The sequence below is a fragment of the Ylistrum balloti genome, unplaced genomic scaffold, assembly GCF_031769215.1.
Source record: "Ylistrum balloti isolate Yb309-2 unplaced genomic scaffold, AGI_CSIRO_Ybal_v1 Utg369802, whole genome shotgun sequence".
In the NCBI taxonomy this organism is placed as follows: Eukaryota; Metazoa; Mollusca; class Bivalvia; order Pectinida; family Pectinidae; genus Ylistrum; species Ylistrum balloti.
In genome coordinates this window covers 268,016-295,436 of record NW_026781979.1, presented here as the reverse complement: position 1 = coordinate 295,436, position 27,421 = coordinate 268,016, and the positions used below count along the sequence as shown (strand labels likewise).

General features: G+C 33.3%; 1 protein-coding gene across 2 annotated transcripts; it reads right to left on the bottom strand.

Moving 5' to 3' along the window:
• Positions 1-180: 180 nt before the first annotated feature.
• LOC132544536 (ras-GEF domain-containing family member 1B-like) lies at positions 181-26,339 on the bottom strand. Of its 2 annotated transcripts, XM_060208146.1 has the most exons (18): positions 26,049-26,339; positions 24,660-24,716; positions 15,562-15,660; positions 12,827-12,916; positions 8,868-8,945; positions 8,523-8,611; positions 7,757-7,898; positions 6,350-6,436; positions 5,883-6,017; positions 5,377-5,472; positions 5,065-5,167; positions 4,848-4,888; positions 4,591-4,629; positions 4,271-4,366; positions 3,943-4,010; positions 3,598-3,749; positions 3,211-3,283; positions 181-2,831 (listed from the first exon to the last, which is right to left on the bottom strand). In XM_060208146.1, exons 1-18 carry the CDS (start codon positions 26,076-26,078, stop codon positions 2,813-2,815), a joined length of 1,494 nt encoding a protein of 497 aa, XP_060064129.1. In that variant the 5' UTR covers positions 26,079-26,339; the 3' UTR covers positions 181-2,812. The 2 variants fall into 2 exon arrangements, with proteins under 2 accessions (XP_060064129.1, XP_060064130.1); XM_060208147.1 differs by lacking the exons at positions 15,562-15,660; positions 24,660-24,716; positions 26,049-26,339 and adding an exon at positions 13,554-13,629.
• Positions 26,340-27,421: the final 1,082 nt, after the last annotated feature.

Sequence of the window (27,421 nt, the reverse complement as noted above, 5' to 3'; positions counted from 1 at the left end):
GTGTATGAGTATTGTTTCAATAACCTCATTCCCTTGTGTGGACCATTGACTTGATTCCAAAGGGACTTTGCTCTTCAAAAAACATAAAATAACAAGAAATGCCTAAAATTGCTTTCACATTTTTATTCATTGAGAGATTCAACATGTCTAAAATTATGAATACCTTGATATCTACACATCAATAAATTCATATTTTTACATTGTTGTTTTAACAAAGGGTAACAAGAATTTGACACAGTTTTCAATGTTAAGTATATAACATTAAAACATATTCAATATTAACTTAAATGATTCTTAACAATAAGTATGGTCATTTATTTTAATAAGTTGATTTGAAATGAAGATGAAAGATGAATAACAAATGAAGAAAATGATGATGACAATTGTGTATTCAACAGAAGATGAATGAACTGAATGTGGATGATGAAAGTCTGATGAATTAATGGCTTAAATAGCATTACACTGTGCAAAGTCAAAAAGTGTGTAGAATATCTAGTATATAAGCAAAGCCATGTACCCAAAATATCTGCAAAACATTTCATAAATATTAGATTCATTTTAATCTAATTCTGATTTTTCGCAAATATTTTGCATGAAAATTATCATTCTGTTATAAAACTCTTTGCCTGTCTTCATAATTATAACCATCCGACTACTTTTGTCTATAACCATCTATACTTTCACTTGTGATATTTTAACCAACTCCTTTCCTTTTCATTTTCAATATTTATAACCAAACCTTGTTACTTTCATTTTCTATATAACTAACTTATTAGTTTCATTTTCTTTATAACCGACTTGTTACTTTCATTTTCCATATGTTTATTTCACACATCAGTAACTTTGAACAGTGTAAATGATAAATATATAATAACATTAACAAATGTGGACAGGTCATTAATACAAAGGAAAACATATATAATCTCAGATTACATCCACATGGAAGGACTGATCTTAAGTTTGCCATTTTTAAATCAACATTTAAAAGAATCAATAACAATTTAATTTTAGTAATTAATTGATCTTGTCTAAAATATAAATCTACCTTTAATTAACTACATTGTAGTATGTCGCTCAATCATCCTGTGATAGACTGGAGTCTCGTACACGTATCATACATATACTGGTAATTAAGATAAAGAATGCAGTTTTTTAAGGAAAAAAAGAATGACAAAGAGTTAACAAAATTGAATGTTATAAATAGATAAGACATAAGAATTATAGAGACAATAACTGTTACTGGTCATACAGACAACACAGATTTTACAAACCAACTGTCACATCTTATCATCCCCAAACCAAAAACTTAGACAAGTCCATATTCATGGAGCATTCCTATGTAAGTTTTCAGGGATGTTAGGATGCATTTTACAAAAGCCAAAGAAATATTAAGTTATGAGAAAAAATCTCTTTTGTCGTTCAAGAGCAAAGTATATAATTTATTTCTCTACAACATCAATCACACATCAAGCAGTAAAATTTGCAGATCTGATAGTATTCAAAAGATTATGTTTGTGTCCTTATATCTTCAAAGGTACACTACTGATGTACATATCTACATCAACATACAAATGTTCAGGTAACTATTGTTTATCATACTAAAACAATATACCAAGTGTTTTCTTCAAAGGTAAACCAAACAAGACAAAAAACATATTGACCATGCTGCCAAAATAACTGCAGGTTGTAGTCTTGGTAAGATGTTAGAGAACTACCCTAAAGGGAGACAATTATACATTACAGGAAGAGTAACAAACACTTGAACAACAACTGACAACAGGAAATATAATCAAAATGAGAGATCTGGATGATAAATACATGAGATATGATCTTTTCAGCACCAGTTTCATTCTCCTCACACCATGGCCTTGAGTATTTAATTAATCCCTATATATCAAAATATTTAAATATGAAATTTTACATCAATAGCTGTTTTATCAAATGGTCCAAGTTTAAATATAAAGATCAGATTATGCAAAAATTCAAATAGTTTTAACAATATAAATAATTGTTCGATTCTTTTTATTTTCAAAATGACTTCATAAATTACATTTTTTTTAGACTCAGCCAATACATTTGTTAATTGTTAATTTGTTAATTATGTTCAATGCCGACTACTGGTCTGCACAGTGTGAAGTTCACATATAAATATTTAAGGACTGTAGAAACATGACTTTACTGATAACTTTCACAGCATTTCATAATCTCTAAAATGATTTTGTATGCACATAAGTGATAAGCTTTAATATCTTTCACCTAATCACTTGGCATCTGACTGAATTATGAAAATCCTTTCAATATTTATAATGTCTAGTGTCAATTAATGTGTTTCTTTATCATAAATAATGAAATATAAAGTTTTATTTGCCTGTCTCACTGTGTCCACCATTCATATAAATATAACAATTCACACACATACACACACTCAACATTTTAATCCTGCTTGTCAATCCTCATGGTCAGTGACCAGTTTGATCAGTTTGTTCCACAATATACAAGATAAGTAGCACTTTTGGTTTTTCAGGAACTGTAACTGAGACACAGGACCATGTCTAGAAGACAAAGCACAACACATTTGAAGCATCACCCTGGAATGTCCATTCAAATCTTGACCAGCAAGATGCTTGTCTCACAGAGACAAATCCTCCATATAAGTAATGAGTTTTCTGAACACAACTCTGGAAACTAGTACATTATCTCTTAGTCGAAAGACTGAAGTGTGTCATTTTTTGTGTCCTTGCACTTTTTCACAACTGTCCTTAGTTTATTTCCTGCGTTTGGACTTCCTATGAAGGACAGGGTTCTGTACTAGTCATAATCCAACCTGTGCTCTGTAAGGACAAATATTATCTGATTAGAAAAAAACACAATTTAAATGCCAACATTTTCTCAGTTGTCAAAATGTTAAATATCAATTAAAACTTTCAAAACATAATATTACAAATATATCAGATGTTCATTGTAAACCTCTAACTGTGTGAAATATTTTAATAAAGAATGTGAAACGAAATGGGAATCAGTATAAAGTTGTTAAGAAAACTGATAATTGTAGAATATAACTTCCAAGATATACATGGATGCACAAGTGATATATATAAAGTTTACTTAGAGGCATACTTTATTGTTAAAATTTATGAATCTGTGACATTGAAACATTTAAATGGTGAAATTGTAAAAATATATTAGGTTGAAAAGTTGAATTATACATACTTCAGCTTTTTATGACGTTCCTTGTCAAAACTTGTTTCTGGGGCTTCACACTCGTAGGATGCCAGGGAGAGAGCTGAAAAAATTAAGATCTTTCTTTTAATTTTTGAGACAATCATGAGCTAAAATGAAATCCATCATTTTTAAAGGACTGCACAAAAGATATACATGATATTTGCACCTTTAAATAATGATTCAGAATTCTGTAAAGCCAAAGATTAATAAAAATTAATCAAAAACAGTTGTGAGAGTAAATATTACTGTTTTAAGACAATACACAAGCTGAACATTATTTTTTTTTTAATCTGTCAGTTAGTGTTTGGTATGTCAACTAGTCATATTTGATCAGTCACAGATCACATTTCATATTGAATGATGAACAAAACTTACTTGATTCTGAGAAAACTGTTGTGGTCAGAATGTAGCTGAGGACATCAGCAGATCTCTGGAATGGACACTCAACCTGTTGCCAGCTAATGAAGTCAGAGATATGCTTTGCCAGCTGCCAGAATTTCTCAAAGTTGATATTCCCATTTGCTAACCTACGGATTAATAAAATCTAGTTAGAAACCACACCAATCAGAGGGATATTTTGTAACTTCAAAACCTGATAAAACCATAAATTGAGAAAATATTAGGAATATTGGTCATGTCAATTAATTGGTTAATTTATTTTTATATACTTGGTAAATCAATTTTGATGTAATTAAGAACTAAATGTGCATTTCTACTTACTTGCTATTGCATCCCTCATTGAGGAAATATATGTCTTTCACAAATAAACTGAAGAAAGGAATGACAATCTGGAAAAAAGACAACAATACTTTATATAAGAGATGCAATATAATAACTTTGAAAACATTGAAATTTTCCTTTGAAGACTAAACTACTGTACTTTTAAGATCACTTATATGCCACAATTCCACAAGATCAATTAAGTAAGGCAATCTAATGGATCTGATTTATATTTCTAAAGCTGTTAAGGAAATGTTTTTAATTAAGTCTGAAGTTAAATTTAATGATACATTAGGATGGTTGATCGAGATGTGAAGAATTGATCTACCTTTTCTCTGTCTGTCGCAGCACTATCTGACCGCCACATGGCCGCCTTCAAACACGATCTGTAACTACCAAAGTTGTTTGAGGGGTCCATCTGGTGCTGAAGGTAGAAAAACAAAACAATATTAGTCAATTATAGCAGACAATTAAGGCTTGAACAATCATGTTCAAAAAGTTAAAAATCATATTCAGGATTTTAAACAGCAGGAAGGTCAACCAATATTATATATTCAGGATTTTGATATTTTTACATTTATTAGAAACTGACAGCTTAATTTTGAACTTTCAATACTCAAAAATCATTTAATTTCATTGATCACTCACCTCTAGAATTTCAAACTTTGTCGTGTTGACTTTCGCCCACTGCAAGAGATATAAGAGAAAATCATTAATTATAATTAGAAACTTAAATACTGTATCATAATTACTGTGGAATATACTTATAGATGATTACAAAGAAAAGACAATGTTTTAACTGAAGTTACTTTCAAGAAAATCTTTTCAACGTATTAAAACTTCTTATTTTAGGATTAAAAGAGCATAAAAAGCCCATTATTATTTGGCCTTTTTTAGAAACTTACCGTTTTCTTCAGTCTTGCAACAGGGCTCATGTTCATACCCGCTGTAACAAGAAAATCATAGATAAGTACATGAAACACAAACAACAAATAGGATCTTGTCTGTAGACCTCAGAAAGTAGAAGTGATTTTAATCATTTTTATCTTTTATTATCTTCATTCTTGATAAAATATTAAACTAAAATTTACAGTATATCTAAAGGACTACAGTAGTACTTACCAATAATTGCCATTAATGAGTTGAAGTTGCCTATGTTTATACATTCCTTGGCAACATCTGTGAAATATTCTATCATTTTCACTCGGTTCTTCTTTTTTAAATGCTGTAAAAAGAAAAATTCCAATTATTATATATTTGTCTCTGTCTAAATTGATTTTTTTTTAATGCTGGACAAAGAAAGACTCCTATTTAAAGGTAAGGTAACTCTATATTTGCTTTTATATGTTAATTATGAATCCAGTTTCAAAATAAGATGCATTTCAGTACAAAGAAACCATGAATTACCTCCCTTTACTTAAACAACATACTTACTGAGCAAATTTCTGTAGCCACAAAGTAGCTGAGTCTGTTGAACCACTGGACGTAGGCTTCTAGGTTAGATGTTCGTTTCACATCTCTTATTGTTGTCTGTGAAGAGAAACAATGGAAATTTATTACTCATGACATGAACAATTCCTTTTTAAAAATGATAGCTACCCAGTAACTTTTCTAAAATATTTTCAAAGAGTATTTTTGAAACATAAGACAATACATTTAAATAATTATGAAGATAATGGAAGTCTTTATATTTTAAATTAGTTGGAAAGTTAACATTTAAATCCTGAATTAATCACGGTAAAAAGAACACTAACATACTTCTCTGATAAAACACAAGTTTCTAGTAGTTACCTCTGAGCTGTGAGATTCTTTGCCAATTATTTCTATTACTATATAATGATAAAACCCAAGTTTCTAGTAATTACCACTGAGCTGTAAAATTCTTTGCCATTTATTTTGTTTATGATGTAACAATAAGCTAGAAGTTTTCTAGTAATTACCTCTGAGCTGTGAGATTCTTTGGAAAACGCTTGAACAAATTCTTCTGGTCCAATGTACCGTAATCTCTCTAATTCTATGTGTGTAAGCTGTTGAGCAAATTCTAATGGATTGCCACACACCTCTGTGATGTCCGTCTGTAACAAAAATATAACATGTTTGAAAACTTGGTACTTTCTGTTGTGAAATTTCTTAGTAATTCTTATTGGCAAGGATTTTAATAAAGTCATCCCCATCATTAATCCACAACCATTCAATATTAGTGCTACAGAATACTAGCACCAAATAGAAGATGAAACTAAATTATTTAAAGTTAAGAAACTACAAACAAATTTTATCAACATCTTGTGATAAAATATAATTATTGTAATATAAATAACAAATTCTGAATTTCTTCTTTTAAATGTGAACTTGTTAAACTGCACCGAAACACTCAGTCTACTAGAGAAAATCCATTGGTTTTAATTACCGTGGGCACCTCTTGAGATTTGGATTTTTCCAGAGCTTGATCACTCCATTTTGACAGTTCTTCCTCGTACTTCTGTAATCCTGCCAACTGTAAAGAGAGTGGAAGCATGAGATTTATTGTCTACTGAAGAGGTCGCAGCATCATCTGATGAGAAGTTAAAACAGCTTATGGAGAATTTGTTTAGTTTAACTGCCAACAATCTGTAATGATACATCTGGCTGTATAGGAAACCATTTCTAGATACGTATACAACTAGTAACACATGGGCACCACAGAGATATCTAGCTTTTAACAAGATCCATCAAATCATTGGCATTTTAATTATGAAACTAGATTTCTTAGCACCAATTCCCTTTCCATTTGCCCATCTATGACCAGAGTTTAGAGAGTACAGAATCAGAACACTGAAGGAATCTATAACTAACATAAACATATATTACCTAAACTGACAGTATCAAGTTCCTAAAAATATATATGGTTTAAAAATAACTGGCAGCAACATGATTTTTTTCAAAGTTCAGGAAGTTTGTTTGATAATGTCAGTATTTAGACTCAAATTTCAACCCAGTCGTTCCTAACAAATTTATCTTTCATTTTATGTCTCTCCCTCCCATCCTGCACATTCAATTGTGTAAGGAAATTATGGGAAACTCCTTTTTCATAAGATTAATGTGTCTTTATTTCAGAGTATAGATAAAAGGTGCAAAATACTTATCTCGAACCCATCATACAGACTTGCACGATCATTTGTGACAGTTCCGTCACCTGAGACTGTCCATACCCAACTTATCTCTGCTATCTGACAGCCCACCCCCACAATGCCCTGCCTTCCATGACCTCTTTGAACTTTAGTACAAGACCACTCCCTCTTACAAATATTCCCCTTCTTCCTCTCTCCCCTTCTCCCCGCCATGTTTCCTCTTCAATGTAATTGTGCTGTTCATTGCTTAGTTCCCTATTAAATTATATAGATTTATCACTCAGCTACGCTATTTGAGATGTTCTATCACTCAGCTACTCTGTTTGAGATGTTCTAATAATTTTTTTCAATAAGTAATCTGTATTTCTCTCTCATCAATAAAATGTTGCATATTCTATCCTGAACCTACAATGCCGGTCTTATCAGTTCTACAGCACATGGCTTTAGTGAGGTAGTGACACACTGTATTTGCCTCAGATAGACAATATTCAAGTGTGGGTGGTGATCCAGTAATCATCAGGTCAATGTCGAAGGTCAATCACGTATCGCCTAATGTCAAGGTCAAAGGTCACTTTGTTGAAATGCTGGGGAATGACCTCAAAATTATTGATAAATGTGTACATGACCACATGCATTTGTGCCAAAGAGACATACCAAGACTGGAAATATTGTATGCATACCAGAGATTGTAAATATTGTATACATACCCTATTAATAAGATTGTGTTTGATGTTTGTGACATCACTGCTCAACTCTGGGTAAATGGCTACGATTCGTTGTGTGATTTCTTTCAGCTGGTTCATCATTCTGTCATCTCGGAAATCATATGGAAACATTTCAGCCCACTCACTGTTAAAGGAAATGCAAAGAATGTGAAATATTCCTGCCAATTGCATTACACCTGCATCTTAATGTACAATGGGGAATGATAGAATTCTAAAAAGAAATACCAGGCATGCTATATGCTTTGGTAGAGTTTGGCTGGAGTTCAGTCCTTCCCCAGATCTATCAGTAACGTGATTATCTTCCAGTGAACAACAGTGAAGATCATTAAACTACTGTGTCTACCTGCCAAATGTAATTTAATCAACAGGTGAATTCCTGACTTACAGCTAGGTACACTTAGATGGCAGAAACAGATGGTCTGTTATCCTCATTTAATAATGAGCCTTCAACCAACATATCAACGAAGACTGTTTTTGCCAATCACTTGCATTTCTGTGTTTATTTCTAGAGACTCCAACAACAAAATATTAGTACCATCACCTCGGTATGTCAGTTTTTTAACAGAGGTGATAGGAATGACAACACTTCAACACTGCCTTTGTGCCAAAATATTTCGCCTCGACCCATCTTCGACTATTTGTAAACAGCACTAATGCAATGAAATGTCTATCTTTGACATTTTCTCAGTAAGAGACCTAAGTAGGGCCAATTAGAATTTTCAAACCCCTCTATGTCGTAAGTAATTACCTCAATAACTGGACGATGTTAGGACCAAACTTTCCTAAGTGTTCTCTGTTTGTATTTGCCTCGGAGAGGTTTTGTTGGAGACTGCATACCTGGAAGACAGACACACTCATTACAGTATGCTCCATTTTCATGCAAAAACTTGAAATGATATTTTGTATATTTTATAAATGCTATGCTAACTACACATACGATACTCATGCAAGCTAACAAATCAACAACACAAATACAGCTACAACAAAATTTTGTCATTATCTCAATGTTTTGCTTTTCTGTAGAATTTTCAATAAATGTTTTTACCATCAGTAACACTCAGAACACATGAGATGTAAGAGATAAGTTTTGTACCTGACAGACTTCGCCTAGCAGGCTGTGTGGACGTATGTACAGGCGGGAACTCAACAGGAATGCAAAAACATAAGTTCTCTGGAAAAAGAAACAAAACAGAACTGTAGGCAACAGCAGGATACCAAGATGTCATATCAGTTTCAGGCTGGCATGTGTTGGAACATTGTGCAAACTCAGGCCTCCACCCTGCCTGATTTGTAAAAAAAATTAAACTGAATTAATACATTATTTTATACTGTCAAATAATTGGTTGCATGAGGCTTGCTGAGGCACATTATGGTTCCAATGAAACCAGAAGCTCTATAATTTAGTCCAGCATGCACATGTACTGATCATGACAAGGCAAGGAGAAATACCATTACTAAAGACCTTATACATCAAAGGATCAGACAAAGACTATTCGATAGCATCCAAATACATATCTCCTGGAAAGTCTTTGTTTTTAGAGAATCCCTAAGGATCCCTCATGTCCAAGGAAACCCTCATCTTCAAGGCAAACATCATCGGTCCCCATCAAATAGAAAAAGGTTAATACTACCTGGTATACATAATGTGCATACCCCTTATACTGAAGACTATTACATTACTTTTCACATATCCTGAGGCCTCTTCTGTATTGGCAGGCACACAAATGATCCTAATCAAGCTTAATCTCTCTATACTTTAAAGCATCTTTTAAACTTTACGGTTTTGTTCTTTATATGCTTATATTGTCTGCAATTTTGGAACATGTCATAAAAAAAACTAAGGACTTGCAGTAGGCCTTTGATTGAATTCAGAAATGGAAACCTACCAACAGTGACCTGTGATGTATGCCCAGCAGACATCCCTACCATTGTTCTAGGTGACATTCAATTTATTGTTATCAAAGAGATTGCACATTTGAAGGTTTCTGAACTATTGTTGACTTTTACCATGAGCAATGTGAATTCAACTTTGTTGCGACATGTTCCCAAGGTGCAGAAAATTGATGTACACCAAGAGATTAACTGTTGGATTTAAAAGATACTTCAATCTTCAATAGTTCAATTATAGAGGAATGACCGCTAAACATGTAAAAATCATACAAAAACATAAATATTTAAAAGTTATGTCCTTTAATGTTCAGTAATTGATGGTAAGACAATGTCTTATATTTGAAGTTAAAATGTTATCAGAAAATAGAGTCATAATTAATTAAACATCAAAGACACAGACCATTGTTTGTTATAAGAGTAAAGATGAAAATCTATAGTGGTACACAATATAGATTATAGTATCCATGGTAACAATGGCTATCAGGAATGTATTGTTATTTAATCTCAGTTTTTCTTGGAAAAATGCCAAAATATCTCAACTTAAAACCTATTTATAGCTTTTTGTGAATTGTCTTCAGAGAAAAGATAAATGAATACAAAGAAAACCTTAGAGCTTATATATTATTGTATTACTTGCCAGGCTAATAGTTATTACTGGTTCGCAATTGTTTAGCAGGCTGCTGCTTATAGAACCACTTTGTCCATTTCATGTGCCAAATAATGACCTTCATGTTTACCTTGTATATTAGGGGAAATAAAGCATGACATTAAAATCAGAAAAACAGCCCAAAACAAAAAAAGATTTTTGACTGCCTGCCAGGGGGTTGGTAGTTTCCTGTTTCTAATACTGAGCTGCTGTACCCATCTTTATTTCATATGGCTGAACAACTTAACGATACGCTACATAAATCATTGTCAAAGGGATAGGTGGGAAATCATAACTGATCTTCAAAAACTAAACATGTCTTGGACATAACAGCGTTTCTTTAATGTTACAAAAATGTATAACATATCTTTTAACCAGAAAGTAAATGTAAAACATACTGTGAATGCTTCGTTAAGCTTGCCATGCCTAATAAAGATTTCGAGTCTAGTCTTTTGATATATCTCCAGAAGAGTTCTGACAGGTTGTACTTGTTTACAAAACATATAAACATTCTGCTCCAGATTCCAGCTCTGTTTATACTCCTATCCCAGTGAATTGGTCAGTAATGACTTGTGGGGGAGGAAAATTTACAGGCAAAGGGATTCCAGTATCATGATCTACCATCACTTCGGGATATTTACTATATGGTATGATAGTTAGGATGACTGTACCATTATTGCACAATACTAATTCCAGTAACAGGATTTTCTACAATGCTTATCCTAAATGCTATTAAATCTTTAAAATGGTCTATATAAAATCTTTTTATTTGTCAAAAGACTAAAAATGAATTAGAAATCTATGCAACTGTAATAGTAGATGTATTAATCTTGTTGTAAATTTTAAAAACTGATATAACAGTAGTGAACAAGAAACCACCGCACAGGAAATCATTACCAAATTCTTAGGTGCAGCACACAATTCAACTTTGATCATATATAGCAAACATCTGTATCTCATTTTATCTTTATCAGAACAACAATACTACATCCCCTTGCATCTCCAAATCTCTGAGATCTAAAATACCTTCATGTGGTTTGGTTACACAAATGAACAGAACCACACATATTAGCTGTATGATATAAAAGGCCCGAGTTTTCAGAAAAAGATAAATACACCAATGATAAGATACTGTTTATGATTCTATCAGGTAAAATAGATGAACTGCAAGATAAAACTGTTTTAAAACCTCTTGCTGTACAGAGAATTCTGGTATAAAGGTATCTTTATATTTACAAGATGTTTTCTTTAAGAAACATGAATCGTGTTATAAGATCCAAGGTATTTTTAATTAAAATGGACAGACAAATTAAATGTTGAAATTGATATGTTTACACTTCCATAGGGTCAACTAATTGGTTTAAATGAGGTGTGTAACTAGTACAATCAACCAAGCCTGTACTTCTGCTACATATAATTAGTGCTGGAGTCACAGTACTTGAGGGAGGTAGACATTACAGGATACCAGACCTATTGAAACTGACCCTCTAGCTTCCATTAATCAGCTTGACATGTTTTGATTTCGCGGTCTTTCTAGCCAATGTGTAAACAAGTTAATTATCTATGATGTAAACCAAAGTATTTTCCCTTTAAAATCTAAAAACCAAAAATACATTACCAAATGTAATAGAATTATATTCACCATAAATCTAAAGAAGCGTGGGCACAAACAATTTTATGTTATTTATAAACACATCTACGCTGGCTGCTATGAAAGGATGTCTTTCAAATTAGATTCATCATTACCTCAGAAATGTCAGTTTTATGTGGAACTCATACATAATGAAATATTTAATTGACAGCTTGTATATATGTCTTAAAATCAACAAACTATTACATAGGCTTGGCCAAATGCAGTCTACATCTTAATTAACTGGTAAATCAGAAATCAACATCAGCCCGAACCTAATACCATACTAGACATGCCTGTCAAATTAACAGATGGCTGGGTACACAGAGGCAGAATTCTATTGTCTTTATCGGGATAATTCTTTTTTCCTTAATATTTTTCACTTGGAATGCTATCTTTTAAAGAATCTGAATAATTCAACCTAGTTTTACTAGGTTGATTTTGCTACACACTTTTTCCATCATCCTATGTTTTATCAGTTGGTAGGTATGAATGCCATACATCACCTCTAAACAAGATCAAGCTCGACATTTTGAATCTTATAAAAACAATGATACATGTTTACATGCAGGCCTCTAACCTATTATTCATTTGCCAGATATTTCAATAATTCAATATTTCTCCTTCTAAATTATTTCTGTATCATTTCTTCTATACATGTATTATTGGAAAATAACTGCATAAATATTTTTCATAAAGCAATACCCCAAAATATCCAGAGTTAATTAAAAAAAACATGTAATCAGAAAATAATACTAAGTGGTACAAATATTATCAGACAAGTTCAACATTCTTTTTCTTTCCTTCTTTCAACGATATTCTTATATTATGTAATAAAATAACTCATTTATTATAGATGAAAAGTAGAAATTGAGTTCATACTCACATCAGGGTGGTAGCTTGTGGTCGGCACCAGATGCTGGATTAGGGCTTCAATTGACCCCGCCATTAGATTACCGTCTTGGAATATTAAAGCCTAAAAACCAGAATAAAACGAGTATTTCACTGATTATCAACGGAGTTAAAACAGCACAGCCATGCACCTTATATCCCACTAGTTGTATGTATCCCAGGTAAACACCACGTCAGTTGTCACCACCCGATCAGATAGAGCAGTGCTGTTTTAATATATGTCCGTTAACAGCACTTCTATTTAAATAGCGCCTTGTTTTGATTGGCCAAGTATGTTTTGCTACTCAAGGAAGTCACAAATTATAAATATAGACTCATGTCCTCGTTTATTTTTGTACAGCCAATTAGTGACAGGAAATTCTATATAGTGTAATACACATTTACAATAGTATCCTGTTACTTACCAATTGCATTGAGTAACTAGGAAAACAATTTAATGAATCAGTTTGTATAAATGTCTGGTCAATATCATAAAAAACAACCTCTGACACATGTCAAAAACACCAGTGATTATTTCAATAGACTTTCATCATGCAAATACACTATGCATTTTAAGTTTGAGACAAAACGGAATAAACAAGTTAGATCTTTTTCATGTAAACAATCCATTAACACAATAAAAAAAATGTACAAACAGAATAAAAAGGAACAATGTCTATTAAATTTCACTCAAATACCAAAACAAAAACAAGTCAACATACCTTTCCGTAAACAATGGTATTAATCTCTTATCAGTATAATACGTTTTTTATATGTCACAAAAAAAACATATCTTCAGAAGTAAAGCATATTCCTTCTCATCATTACAACTATCAGAATGGAAATAACTAGAAACTGCACACTGGTTGAGAGTTGAATCATGCGTAGGCTCACTCACTTGGCTGCGCACTTACACAACAGGCACAGCAAGATGGTAGTGAGTCACGACCTACAACTTGGAGTTTCCACAAGGCCACAGCGCTTTTGCTTTCATAATTAGCAACCAAGCAAACAAAATCAATATCAAACTCATGACCTCATCCATCTTTGTTATTAATAATCAGTCGATTAATGGGGAATTCAGTAACATTACCTCTCACATGGCTTGTAAAATACATGTTATTCAAAATATCTTTAATTACAAAAAAAAATCATTATCTTTAATTGTAAAAACATGCCCATATTTTCCTTAATGAATATGCGTAAATTCCACAATTGTTCCTCAAACATTCAATTCTAGTCATTGTCATACTATATATGTCATGTTTGGTATTTCGTTATTCATGTAATATCTTTATCTAAGTTATACATAAATCTGTTTATATATGAGATTCGATTAGAGCATTTCCTTCTCAACAGACAGATGTCGTCATCAAAGTCATTTACTGCTTACTAAGGAATAAATCTAAACCTATGACCTTTTCATGGTCAAAGGTTGATGACCTAGGAACTTGACTTAGACAACTGGCATCTAAAATAATAAATCTTCAACTTCTTCATCAATGTAAATTCCAACACAACCCAAGGGATTTCAGAGAATGCTGGATTATACTTTGGAGAATTTTTCCTGTGTCAGTGAACCATTGTGTGATGGTGAAACCCTCAACCACTTTACGTTATCTCAAAAACATTCCCTCTCTTATCGATGCTATTCTGTCTGTGACGCAAGTACACCTAATATCATGTGATATACTGACAGTGGAGGGATTATGGGCATACTTCTTACATCATGCTGATATCAATAAAAAATCTACGCAATCATATTCATTGCCCAGTACGCAAAAGTTGCAGAAAAGTTTCTCTGACAACGACCTTGACATTCTGCCAACAACTGTATCCATAATTATACAAATGCATATTTGTGTCTAGAAATATATGATAACCACAAACAAAGTACATTATCAGTCATCTAACTTGTCCAAAGCAGAAAGAAAAGGACAAAAATTTCGGACAGCAGAGAATACCTGAGGTTTCACGACTAGACAAGAGGAAAGAGAATAAATATCTGAGGTTTCATGTACAGGTCTTGACAATGAAGGCATTTTAGTGTTTTATCACAGTTGATAGTGCTATCAACCTCACACTACATATTATCTTCGGGAATGACGTACCACATTCGCGTGTGTGGTTAACACTTGTATTCATTAACCAGCCACAATGCTACACTGTCTGTACACAGATTTCTTCTTGTCATTCAAGAAAACCACTTAAGAACAAACAGGCACCATTCATTTATTTTATCTTTAATAAATATGAAGGAAACATACTCAAATTTATTCATATAATGGTATAATTCATACAGAGACTATGAATATGCTGTAAATTTTTTGTTAAATGCAAAAAAAAAATAATATTTAACGAAAATTTTTTTCTTACTTTTAGAATACACAACCAGTATTGTTCAGCACTTATAAACTAGAAAATTGCATATTCATCACCTAAAGTGCAATATTTCTGAAGTGAAGTTGGTTACTTGTTCAACCTGGAAGACTTTGATTGGCTGTTTTTAACAACTGTAACCAATAGAAAACCCTAATTTTCTATGTACTATACAATGTATCTAGAAATGACCAACTGCTTGAGCCAAATTATCCAACTGGTTTACATACACTTGTAACAAGTGCAGCATAACAAAGAAAGTTTTCTTTCAGCGTTTAGTATATTTAAGGTTGGTACAGGTGGTTGTAGTAGAAAAGGGGGACAGGGGGGATAATGACATTCAACACTGACCTCGTTCTCAGAAAAGTGACCATCTACTTTAGCACTGTAGCCAGCCAGGTGATGGTCAAACATCTGCGACAGGCTGATCATCTGTGGCCCCACACTTTTCTACAAGTAAATAAAAATAGGTCTTACAAATACATAATTATTATTATTACATTCTTAACGGCCCGTCAACACATCAAAGGTCATTTGGGCCATCAAACGGTAAAACACACAGCGATCCAAAAGGAAATAACATTAAACAAACCAAAAGGTAAATTACAAATACACGTGGTCAGTTTAAAATAAATAGTCTAAATAGCAATACATTTAATTAAGTGTAACAGATGTTAACATTTTTAAAACAGTTCATAGTTATACATTTATCTTAATGAACCTTCTATGTATAACCCTACCAACTGAACTATATGATCTTTTCTGTTTGTACGATCATGAGAAGCAATAATATCAGTGTCATTTCTGGAAGAGCTTAGCATCATCTAATTTTTACATGAGGCAGATGCTGATTCAACTGCATTCATAGCCCTATGAGTGCATATTCATTTGGTTGTGTATAAAATTACCCAATAGCATAAAAAGGGTTATGTACCTACAATGACACAATTAACATAATCAATATTAAACAGAATTTTTATTCAATATATCCTGTATCTAAATTAACTATAGAAATCTAATATGTAAACTAAAATTATGAATTCAAAATAAGAATAATAAAGATAACTAATATTGTATGATACCTAAAATGATCACAGTGAACAGATGTACCGACAAAGATACAGTTTACATGTACGACACTCAAAACAGCAGTATATATAAAGAATTCTCAAAATTTTAAAACTGGAAGACTACTTCAATGTGAAATTCGTCAAGATTTAAAAATAAATATAAGTATTTTACCAGGAAAAAGAAACAAGTTCTCTTTTTATGATGTGTCACTGAAGTTAAATAGCTGTAAAGTACTTGTACCTATTAATATAGCAACACGTGTTTGATGACGTGTGTCATTTCCGTGGAAAATCCTGATGAGCAATGTTAACCTTGACCAAATTACACAACAGTCATGCACTGGTTATATTTTTGGAAAATAATACTATTTCCCAGCTTAATGAATACACTATAAATAGTTTAGTGAGGAAATTCTATGTTTAGAAACACCATGTAGAAAATTTCATTGCACAAAGTACTGTACACTCTTGTAATTCATAATGAAATACTAGTTTTTTGACTGCTTTAAAAATAAAAGCCCTTGACTTTTTAAATTTTTACTAGTGTTAGCTTTCCATTTAATATCAGAATTACTATTATTTTTCTGGTATAAACTATCACAACTGAAATGATTTATGGCAAAATCTGTGAAAAATCAACAAACTTGAAAAAGTCCTTCCATGCCAAATCTTCAGGGACAGTTCATTCAGTAACATTTTCCTTATACAGTACTTGTAGTTATATAAGAGAAGGATCTATTTGGTATACTTACAGTACAGACAAATTTTTACACAATGGAAAGTGATTTCATATACACTACAATTATCTAACACTATAGAAAAGGTAAAATTCTTTCTCTTTCAATAAATATACTTCCCAAGGAAAAAGAAATCCCCTTTATCTAAATCCCCTTTTAAGCTGAAAACTTCGATAATTTCTTCCATTACATCATTTTCTTCCTGTTTATTTTATTTCAAATTTTTTAATTTGTGCACTGTGTTAGATATTATCTCTGTGACAATACCTAACTTACCTGGTAAACCCACAAAATTCCCTAAAAAATATAGTCTTACACAGCTGGAAAGGCCTGCTACAGTGTCTACAGTCTAATTATACTTTAAATATTGAATTTCCCAACACTCTGCAAAATTTATAAAGTTAATTCCCTAAAAAAATGCAGTTTTATATAGCTGGAAAGGACTGCTACCATGTCTTTTCTGTCTAATCATACTTGAAATATTGAATTTCTCGATACTGCAAAATATACAGTTACAATGGTGGTCCCAATTAAGCACATCAAGAAATAGTCTGTACATTAACACTCTTATCAGAAATACACATGAACATAATACCCTCCATGGAAATCAGATATGTACAACAATTTTTGTTACTTAAAACTCATTACCAGTATATCGTAACTGATGATACAAATATATTGTCTGATGCTAAATTTTGTTCCTGAGCTACCTGACTACTATCTCCATAAGTGAGTGCCTGTGTGAGTGGCCATAAAACCAACTCCATATACTGTATGCCACCTCCACTGAGAGTAATAAAAACTGTATCAGGATTGCTGGTTTTCAACATGTGAGGGCAACAGAAAAATACTTCCACCTAAAATTCTTTGCTTTGTATAGAAATCTATATCTCTCTTTACCTAAATGACTGCATTCGACATGTTGCTAAATACTTTTGAAAAGTTTTCAAATTTGACATGTTTCATGTCACAGATGTGAGCGACCTTTATACTGGCTTGAACACAAATAAGAAACAAGTAACAAAATGTTCAATTAATATACGGAAATTATGTCAAATGGTACTTGATGTACACAATGATGTTTGGCACAAGGCAAGACCACATCAATAGATATCTGATATGCTGTATATATAAGACCTTAAACCTCTTGTACAAAAAGGTTAAAGGTCATATATATCCAAATGAGGCTCCTATTACTACATTGTTTACCAGGAATTCTACAGAGATTAAGGATCCATTTCAAGTACATACCATCATAACAGGATGTAACTAGGAACCTCAAACAACGTCCACACTAAAGCCCCATTTCAAAAGTACCCTACTGCATCATAACCACCGAACAGACTAGCTTATATCTGATACATGTCTACTCTTAAAGATGTTTTTATCATTATTATGACGTCAAACAAAGAGTGAGTTGAAGATTACCTCAGCAGCAGCTAATCAGTTTTATTTTAACCCTATCGATACATGGATACTATATTACTATTAGTAATTGTCACCATCAGTACTTGTATCCCATGTCACCATCAGTACTTGTATCCCATGTCACCATCAGTACTTGTATCCCATGTCACCATCAGTACATGTCACCATCAGTACTTGTAGCCCATGTTACTATCAGTACATGTCACCATCAGTACTTGTAGCCCATGTCACCATCAGTACTTGTATCCCATGTCACCATCAGTACTTGTATCCCATGTCACCATCAGTACATGTCACTATCAGTACTTATATCCCATGTCACCATCAGTACTTGTATCCCATGTCACTATCAGTACATGTCACTATCAGTACTTGCATCCCATGTCACTATCAATCATGTTATTGTATAAGACCAATTAGGTCTCTGGTTTATACCAATACATTACCCTCATCACTTTCATCCTTCACAACAATATAATTATAGAACCAATAACCAGAAATAGAGAGCGTATGTAAAATACCAAGTGGAATTATTTGGCCACTATCATGATACGCAGAAGCAGTGTGTGTTTCTGGGGCAAAAATCTTGTCCACTTTATATATACATGGAAAATATTCACCTCCAGCAGCGGAAGCCATGTTTACTAATGGTCACGATTATCTATTAGTGTTCTAGCCATATGTTTATGAGGAGCCATGTGGAGACTTTAGTTTATGTTGTCAGATCCGTAACAGGGCCAAGGACATTCAGTAAGAAATAGGTGAAAGGAAAATTCATCAATACCTTTTACAATAAAAATTTACTGACAAATCAGGACATCTACTTGATCAATGTGGACAGTTTTTCTTTTTGACAAACAAGGACAATAACTTTTAAGCCAAATAAGGACAAATAATGCCGAAAAATTCACTGAAGGTGTTCTTATTTAGTTATTGTACAGAGAGAAAGGTAACTATGAAGAAATGGGACAGCTACCAATATGTTGTTTAATTACTCACCAGTGGAACTTTAACAACCCTGCTAGAGAAAGCCATCCTTACAATCAAATCACAGGTCAACATTCTGAATCCTGTATATTTGTACCAAGTCATCATTACTTATTATAGATAACTGGGGGAGGGGACACATTTGGTATGATGGGGAAGGGATGGGAAATTATCATCATCTTCCCAACAGAAGACCAAGATAGGTATATATACAGAGTATCCAACGCCTACATGTACACTGGGTCACTAAACGGTCAATTAGTGAATGAGTGGAATAGGGAAAAACAATTAATAAAGTGATTTGGGGGAAAACCCACATAGTATTTTTCCATTCATACACAAAGTTATGCCTTTCTCTTTGACCAAATATACCTACTCGGTACCTGCCTCTCCCACATCCTGACATACCAGTAAAGACTTTGAGAAACATTCTGGCCAATGATAGAGGAGGGTATGTAAGGACCACTCCCACCTGTTTCACCACAGGAATCACTGGAATCGGTTCTGATGAATGAAGGTATACCAGGAATTAACAACATCTAAGGATGGAGAGACATACAGGATACGTTTCTCTACAGCTATTTAGGCCAAAGATATATTTGGATATATATCATAACAACATCCCACTATCCTCTCCACAGGTGAACCATGTTTTTGAGCTTCATACAATGTTTTGTACCCTATATATGCAGGGAGGAGGGAAATGTCAGAGGTGCTGTTATAGTTTTAGGCGAAGTGGTGTGTTTAAGAGGCCTGGAATGAGGGCAGGGGTGTGGATGAGGGGCCAGGGAGTTGGGATATATTTTGAAAAACTCTGTAGACACTAGACAGAAAGATTGAGGGGAGGAGCGCAGGGGGGTTCTGTTGTAGACTAGACAGAGGATGATACAGGAGATATATGAGATATGGCATACAGAGAGATGGCACCAGCCAGACCTGTTCAGTCTGATACACATCTTCAGTAACAGGTAGACCTCAAGTGTACAGTAGCTACCTGTTTTATCAGAGGGCTGTGCCTCCTACCAATAATCATCAATCTGTCAGCTACCAAAAATGCCAACTAAATCCTAAAACCTTCCACCAAATAATGCACATCTGGGTTCCAATACAGTTTTTTTCCTCAAAATGTTTTACATTAATTCTATCAAATATCAGCAATTACCAGACTAAAAGGCCCTGCTTGTCTTTAGTTTTGAATGGAAGAAAGCCAATGCAATGTTAAATAATACTTATTTACCTAGATCAACCACATTTGAAAAAATTCAAATCTTAGAATTCACCGCTCAAACAATATCACATGTACTTATAAATATAACAGGAACATGGGCGTGAATAGTTAGCTGTTATTCAAGTGCAAGCAAAAGACAATTTAACGTCGAGTGAGAATATCCTGTTTCAAAACAAGAGGTTATTTCCTATAAAGGTTTGAATAAACAGTGAACATATATGGAGAGGAAATGAACAGACTTGTAGGAGTAGACACATTTCACAGTTATAAGGTTGCTATATAAGGTCTGCGGTTAAATAATTGCAAGTTACCGGAAACATTCCCTTAATCAGAATCTTAATATTTCAAAAAGGAAATGTTGGATTTCTGAATATCACAATAAACTATAAAACAATGCATAACTAAAGTGAAAAACTGTAGGTTAACAGAAGCACTTTCTAAAAACGAATCTTAATATTTATAACTATGAAACAATAAATAAGTAAAGTGATATATCCTGTGTGTGTAACTACATTGCCAGATATTTTGATGTATTTTAATGGCATGATGGACAGCTTCTAAATCTCATAAATTTTGCAAAATGAAGAGGCAGCTGTCACCTTTCATAATTCAAACCTACCATAATGATGTTAACAGCTGTAGAGATTGAACAGGGCCATGAGATTTCCCAATTCTGGGACATAAATAAACTGATGTCAGCGATGCTTACAGTTTAAGTTGACGAGAGAAACCTTCAGGATTAAAAATAATTCAACATTGATCAATGATAGTTCATTTATATTAATGCAATATTTCAAAACTTATTCCATCAGATTCACTTCCATTCACCAACTGATCAAAATGGTTTGAAGACAGCAGAAGTTGTGATAAAGATTATAGGGGGTTGCTGAAAGCTTCATAACAGCAAATATGCCAAACTACTAATGATTCAAAATCTGCTGGAACATTTCAGGAAATAACGGATTGGCAAGCATTATCTACAGTCAAAGCTTCATCCCTAAGGAACAATGAATGCCTTATTCATGTTGTTTCATGTTGAATATCTCCAGTTTATATAAAGCATTCACCACAACTTTGAACAGTATTTCACAAAATTAAAAATTTCCTCTGTCTGGTATCTGGCAGAATGCGATCATACCATTGCTTACAAACATTAAACATTTTTTCTTAATTAAATTTTTTTGGGAATTTTTAATTAATTAATGGAAATGATCCTGTAGCCTGAAAAACTGCCACTAAATCCATACAAATCATTGTTTGGATAATCAGGGGATGCTTAGAATGCTGGTTTTTAAAACTTCCTTACAAAATCTGAGAAACCATGCATGTGGCTTGTTACATCATTAAAATGGAAATGTTGACAACCAATAAATATATAAGAAACAGATACTTACTTTATATACACTGGTATATTATCTAATTGTCTAATCTTAATTGTTTAACCTACATACACTGGTATGTTACATTACCCACTCAACTTTCAGTTTGCAACTTAATTTCTCGCTCAACTTTCATCTTGATCATGAACATAATTCTAAAGGATTTTAGGCCAAAAGTTCCTTCCCCCATCTTAATTTGCTTAGCAGCAGTGTAATTTAACAAATAGAAACAGAATTGATTGTGAAACTACTAGTCTATCACTTCAATCTTCTATTACAGTAACTTACCACACAACCCTAACAAATGTACACTGTTTTTTAACCAAATTACCTTAACTGCTTTCTCTGATGCTTACAAATGAAATACCAAACTGGAAGAATTTACCAGAATTGGAGATAGAGACTTACATCAATGAGGAAAAAATTAGATTACTTGGGGTATATCTGTTGAGATCTATCTTAAAAGACTGGAGATATAATTAGTGCTATGCTGTTCTTCATTCTATCAGAAAATGTAATTTGATTAGGAGCTCTGTCAATAGGCAGGACTTTGGAAACAGACCTGGACACATGGCAACAGTTAAGGGAGCTGCATGTGTCCTTGGTGTTATATATGTGTTTCTAATGAGATCCAAAGTCCCTATAATTACCCCCTAACTCCCCAGCACAATCTAGGCCACATCAATGTGAGACAATTCCCTGGTTTTAGTGCCTAAGGAGTTAACTTGTATGACAAAAATCCAAGAACCACACAGAAATTTTCTGAAATTTGTACAGAAATGTTACATAAAAACAAGAAATGTCAGTAATGTGAATTGTAGAGATAAATTCTACTCTAGAACTCAACAATGTTTTAAATGAGTTTAAAACAGGCATTCTTTCTGGGTCCCATTAATTATAATATCATGAACGTAATTCCACTGGATTAAAAACTATTTAAAACTTGTTGATACATTAATTTGAAAAGCTGATAATACAACTGTTACTGTTTGATCACAACAGTGATGTTGTAGTCAACAGAGAACCAGATATGTGTTACCCACTATTTTGGACAAAAAATTTAAGCTAACACAGACAGATTATTGTACAAAGTAACAAGCAAAGGGCCGAACATATAGTCGCACAGATCATCATCTGATTTCTCTTAGAAATCCTCAGACAAGCCTTGAGCATTATTTTCAGGAGTCTATAACAATCAATATCAAAATGTAGGTGTAAAGTACAAACAGGCCTCAATCTTCTGTAACCTAAAACGCATGTCATAAAAATTTCCAACCACATCCTAACATTAAATTCAACTAAAACATTGGAAAATTCAATTCTTCAGCTCAGATTTCAGATATGCATGCACACATACTTTTCATGAAAATCTCTTGTGCTGTAAAATGCTTCTAATCATTAGTGTGGTAATGTCTGAACCTGCAACCAGAGCTAATGATGATATGCACCTAAACACCCACTCTAGTAATTACCTCTCAACACTGTCCATCTGGTAAAACCTGATTGCAATGGACTAAATCTCAAATTATCTCCCCTTGATTACCCTCCTGGGCACCCTTATTCAGAAGATCAGCGACATATTAACAGCCACCATGACTATGCCTTTTGTTGTCATGGTTACAACCCCTACAAGGCATATCACCATCATCACCTTGTTTCCATTTCTAGTGAAAACAAGAGATTGCAGCAGACACTGTGATTAATTATTGAATGTTTAATGAATCTTAACCCGGCTAATAAGGCCCAGTGTATCTTACTTCAGTGTTTGATATTGCAATCAATTACCATAGCAACTATGCATGGTATTTCTAATAAGACATTACTATTGGCATGAGACATTAAATCATTATTGTAATAACAAATTATTGTATGTTTAATCTTATCCATTTAGTATGATAAGGTAGAGTGTTTAGTTCACCTATATACAGACCTACAAGTAGGTTGAAGTTCACTAGATGTACTGAATTCATTCCAGGACCAAATCCAGTCTGAAAGTTCTTATTTTTTCATGACTTTGAAATCCACTGTAAGTGTGGAATTCATCGAAGAACAAATTCTAGTCTGAAAGTTCTTATTTTCATGTGAATTCTGGAGCCACACTAATGTATTGTAATCAACCTATCAGATCAGATTAACTGTTTTGCTCAATGCAAATGAGAGTGACTAGCCAATTTTCAGTAATTTCAGGGCATGCAGTACAAGTGAGAATATAGAACACTGGGATTGGATACTGCCAACCACATCTACAGCCTCTCTCAACCTCCGTCAGAATATTATGACATCAATCAAAATTCTCCTTAGCTTCCTCTGATTTTTCCTTTGGAATCTCGTGATAAAATTCCAAGATGATGTGAAACTGTCTTTCACCTACACAGAATATACGAAGCTAATAGCCTGTGAATGTTTGAAATTTGGAACACATTTTATGTGTTAAAATTTTGTTCATATTTTCTGATAAGTACATCATACAGTGCAAAGAGAGAACCAGATATGATTTTGTTAATGTGCGAACAGACAAGAACAATGAAATTTAATCACATTGTGGAGACAATAAGTATGTTTTGAGCCAACTACGTATTACGAAACTTGATGGTAGACTTATGATATCAGTAATACTTACCACCCTAGAGTCTTCCTGGGCCGTTTTCTCTTTCGCAATTGTTCCAAATATTGTTGGCTGAAAAATCAAACATATGTCAGATAAATTGCCAGGACTTTTTAATAACACGGTGTGTAGTTAGACATGTAAATCCAAGGAAATGATTGAACACACACAAGTATGTGAACTAAATTGGCAATGTGACACATGAAGACACTAAAATCTCACAGTCCATACACTCCAATAGACTGTCAAACAAAAGGCAACCTTTACACTGACCCTAATAAACATCCACATAGCATTCTGTCCTGTCTGTCAATGACTGTATTGACACATTTTATCTTTATTCTGCAATTAATAGCCAATAATACTGACCAGATAAGGTCCAGTGTATACTTGCAGGCCAGCTACACACCTCAAGTGTGCACTTGTCAATCAGAGGTTTGTGATATGTAAACCATGACTTTAGTGGCCCTTACTAGGCTGAACAGCACTTGTGTGTTGGTATATAGATATAATGCCTAGAGTTGACCACTGGCTAAACTCTATATATAATACAATTATTATCATCAAGTATATCTGATTATTTGTATAGGGCTTTGAGAGAAATCTTCAGTATGTCAACACCATTTTGATACCCTGCAAAATGAATCTAAATAACCTGAGGGTTAAATATGGCTATCTTTAATCTGTTTTTATAGAAGGTACAGTGTACAATCTTCAAAATGTCAACATGATTAGAGATTAAGATTTTTTAAGTGACCAGGGCATAATGACCAGAGGATAAATTCTCTACAATAAGATTGCTATCTGTAATGAGGTCTGGAGTTGTGGCAGTTATGTTAAAGGTATATACTATATAGCAAACAGGTTTTGTGTCAAACCAGTGTCACAATGGACAACCTACATTTCATCTCTTGTCAAAATATTGATAGTCAATCAAAACAAAACTTAAAGAAGTTAAAATAATTGTTGTTTTCAATTCAAAAATATTTTTACTGTGAAGTGTGTATGTTCATCAACAGTCTTTAAATAACTGATCTCCTGTTCAATGCTCATTGATATATATATATAACAATGTACATGTTCACAGTTTACTGTAAACTTTAATGTATTCAGTTCAGGTTTATAGGTAGTGTTAAGTGATTCATTTACCAAACCAGGCAATATAGTATATTTCATCATGACATCAATCACAATCATTAATTAATATGCATTTAATGACAACTGATCGTCTACTAGGTTAGTTCTGAAAAACTGTAAAATATAATAGAACTCCATTAGTAATGTACAATTAAAAGGTTACAAAATTGTGTATCGTCAAGGTACTGGTGTACAATGGTTACATCAGTTTTGTTTACAAGGAGTATATTGAGTGTTACTATAGTGACCCATCAACAGGACACTTACCTTAAAGACTGACAAGACTTGAGTTATCATTAGTAATGATTACAGCTAGCACACAATACACAAATCAATACACCAGCCACTTCACTCTACAGAGTACTATTAGGCAATAGCATCCATCACAGTATGATTAAAGGACAACTAATATCCAGGAATTATCCTCAACACTTAACCAAAGTTATCCATGGCTAATGGAGGCATTTCCAAATTTCCTCAAGTGTTCGAGATATACATGTATAGTTGAATACTACTAGAACAGTTTCTGCTGTAGCTGTAAGTTCAAAATCAACACTGCTGCTGGGAACTTCCATCTGGTAGCAGGATGTGGGGGAGTTTTCCTGGCTCTTACAGTGGTGAGGGAAAGTCCAATGACTGTGGGAGGGGGACAAGCAGATAAAGAACTGGTTGTTGAAGACTGGTGATGAGGGGTCTGCACTGTAAGTCACAGGGCATGGTAACCTTCTACTGGGGTAAAAAATTCTGACCCATATATCACACAGGTCCTGTATTTACAAATAGGAATTTTTTTCCTATAATTTGTCTTTTAAGCCAAAACATTTGACCCATCACATTAAAACTGTCGGGTCATCATCTGGTCAGCTCAATAAAATTCTGTATAATAAACGGGTCATCATTTAAGACAGACAAGGGCTGAATTATACAATTTGACTGTCTGATGGTCTACACTATACTATGATATACCCATAATTTATTACCTGTCAGGTCTGAGACTGAGACGTTAATGATTTATCAGATTAAATGGACATAATATCTACAGAAGATAAAGTGATGATAATATACAGGACGTGGCCTTATGCAATGCACTTTTCACTAAAGCCTATTTTTAGCTTTTGTCAACTCAACATATGATTCACCATGTAATGAATCACCATTCACAGAACACCTGGTCAGGTACCCCTAATATCAAAACCCTACCCTTCTGAAATCTAACAAACACCTAGTACTATGACTGCATCCTTGTTTACTTACAGACAACCTTTTCACAAAAATCTTTACTTGCTCACCTCATTTGTTTATCTTTTTGTATGCTAGTTTTTTTCTTTTTGAAAATGAAAATAGCTATTAAATTACAGAAGTTGAAGAAAAGTTTTCCATTTTCAGGAGAATGAAATCAGTTCAATATCAGCTTATGCCAATTAAATTCCTTACAGATTTAAATAGAACTTGCGAGAAACAAAACAATAACTGAACAATCACTACTAACACAGAATTCATGTATTTTCACTTAACCTTAACCAACTTTCACTAATAAATAACACATGTGATAGTTTCACTTGGCCTAACACAACTGTCACTATAAACACATGATGAACTTTCTCTTGACCTAGCAAAACTGTCACTATAAACACATGATA

Excerpts from the sequence above, each read along its gene's own strand:
- LOC132544536 (XM_060208146.1), bottom strand. The coding sequence starts at position 26,078 with ATGATAACTCAAGTCTTGTCAGTCTTTAAG. Across the intron at positions 15,661-24,659 it reads CCCAGGAAGACTCTAGGGTG|AAAAGTGTGGGGCCACAGAT; the intron begins GTAAGTATTACT and ends ATTTACTTGTAG. Across the intron at positions 4,889-5,064 it reads CTCATTAATGGCAATTATTG|CGGGTATGAACATGAGCCCT; the intron begins GTAAGTACTACT and ends TTCTTGTTACAG.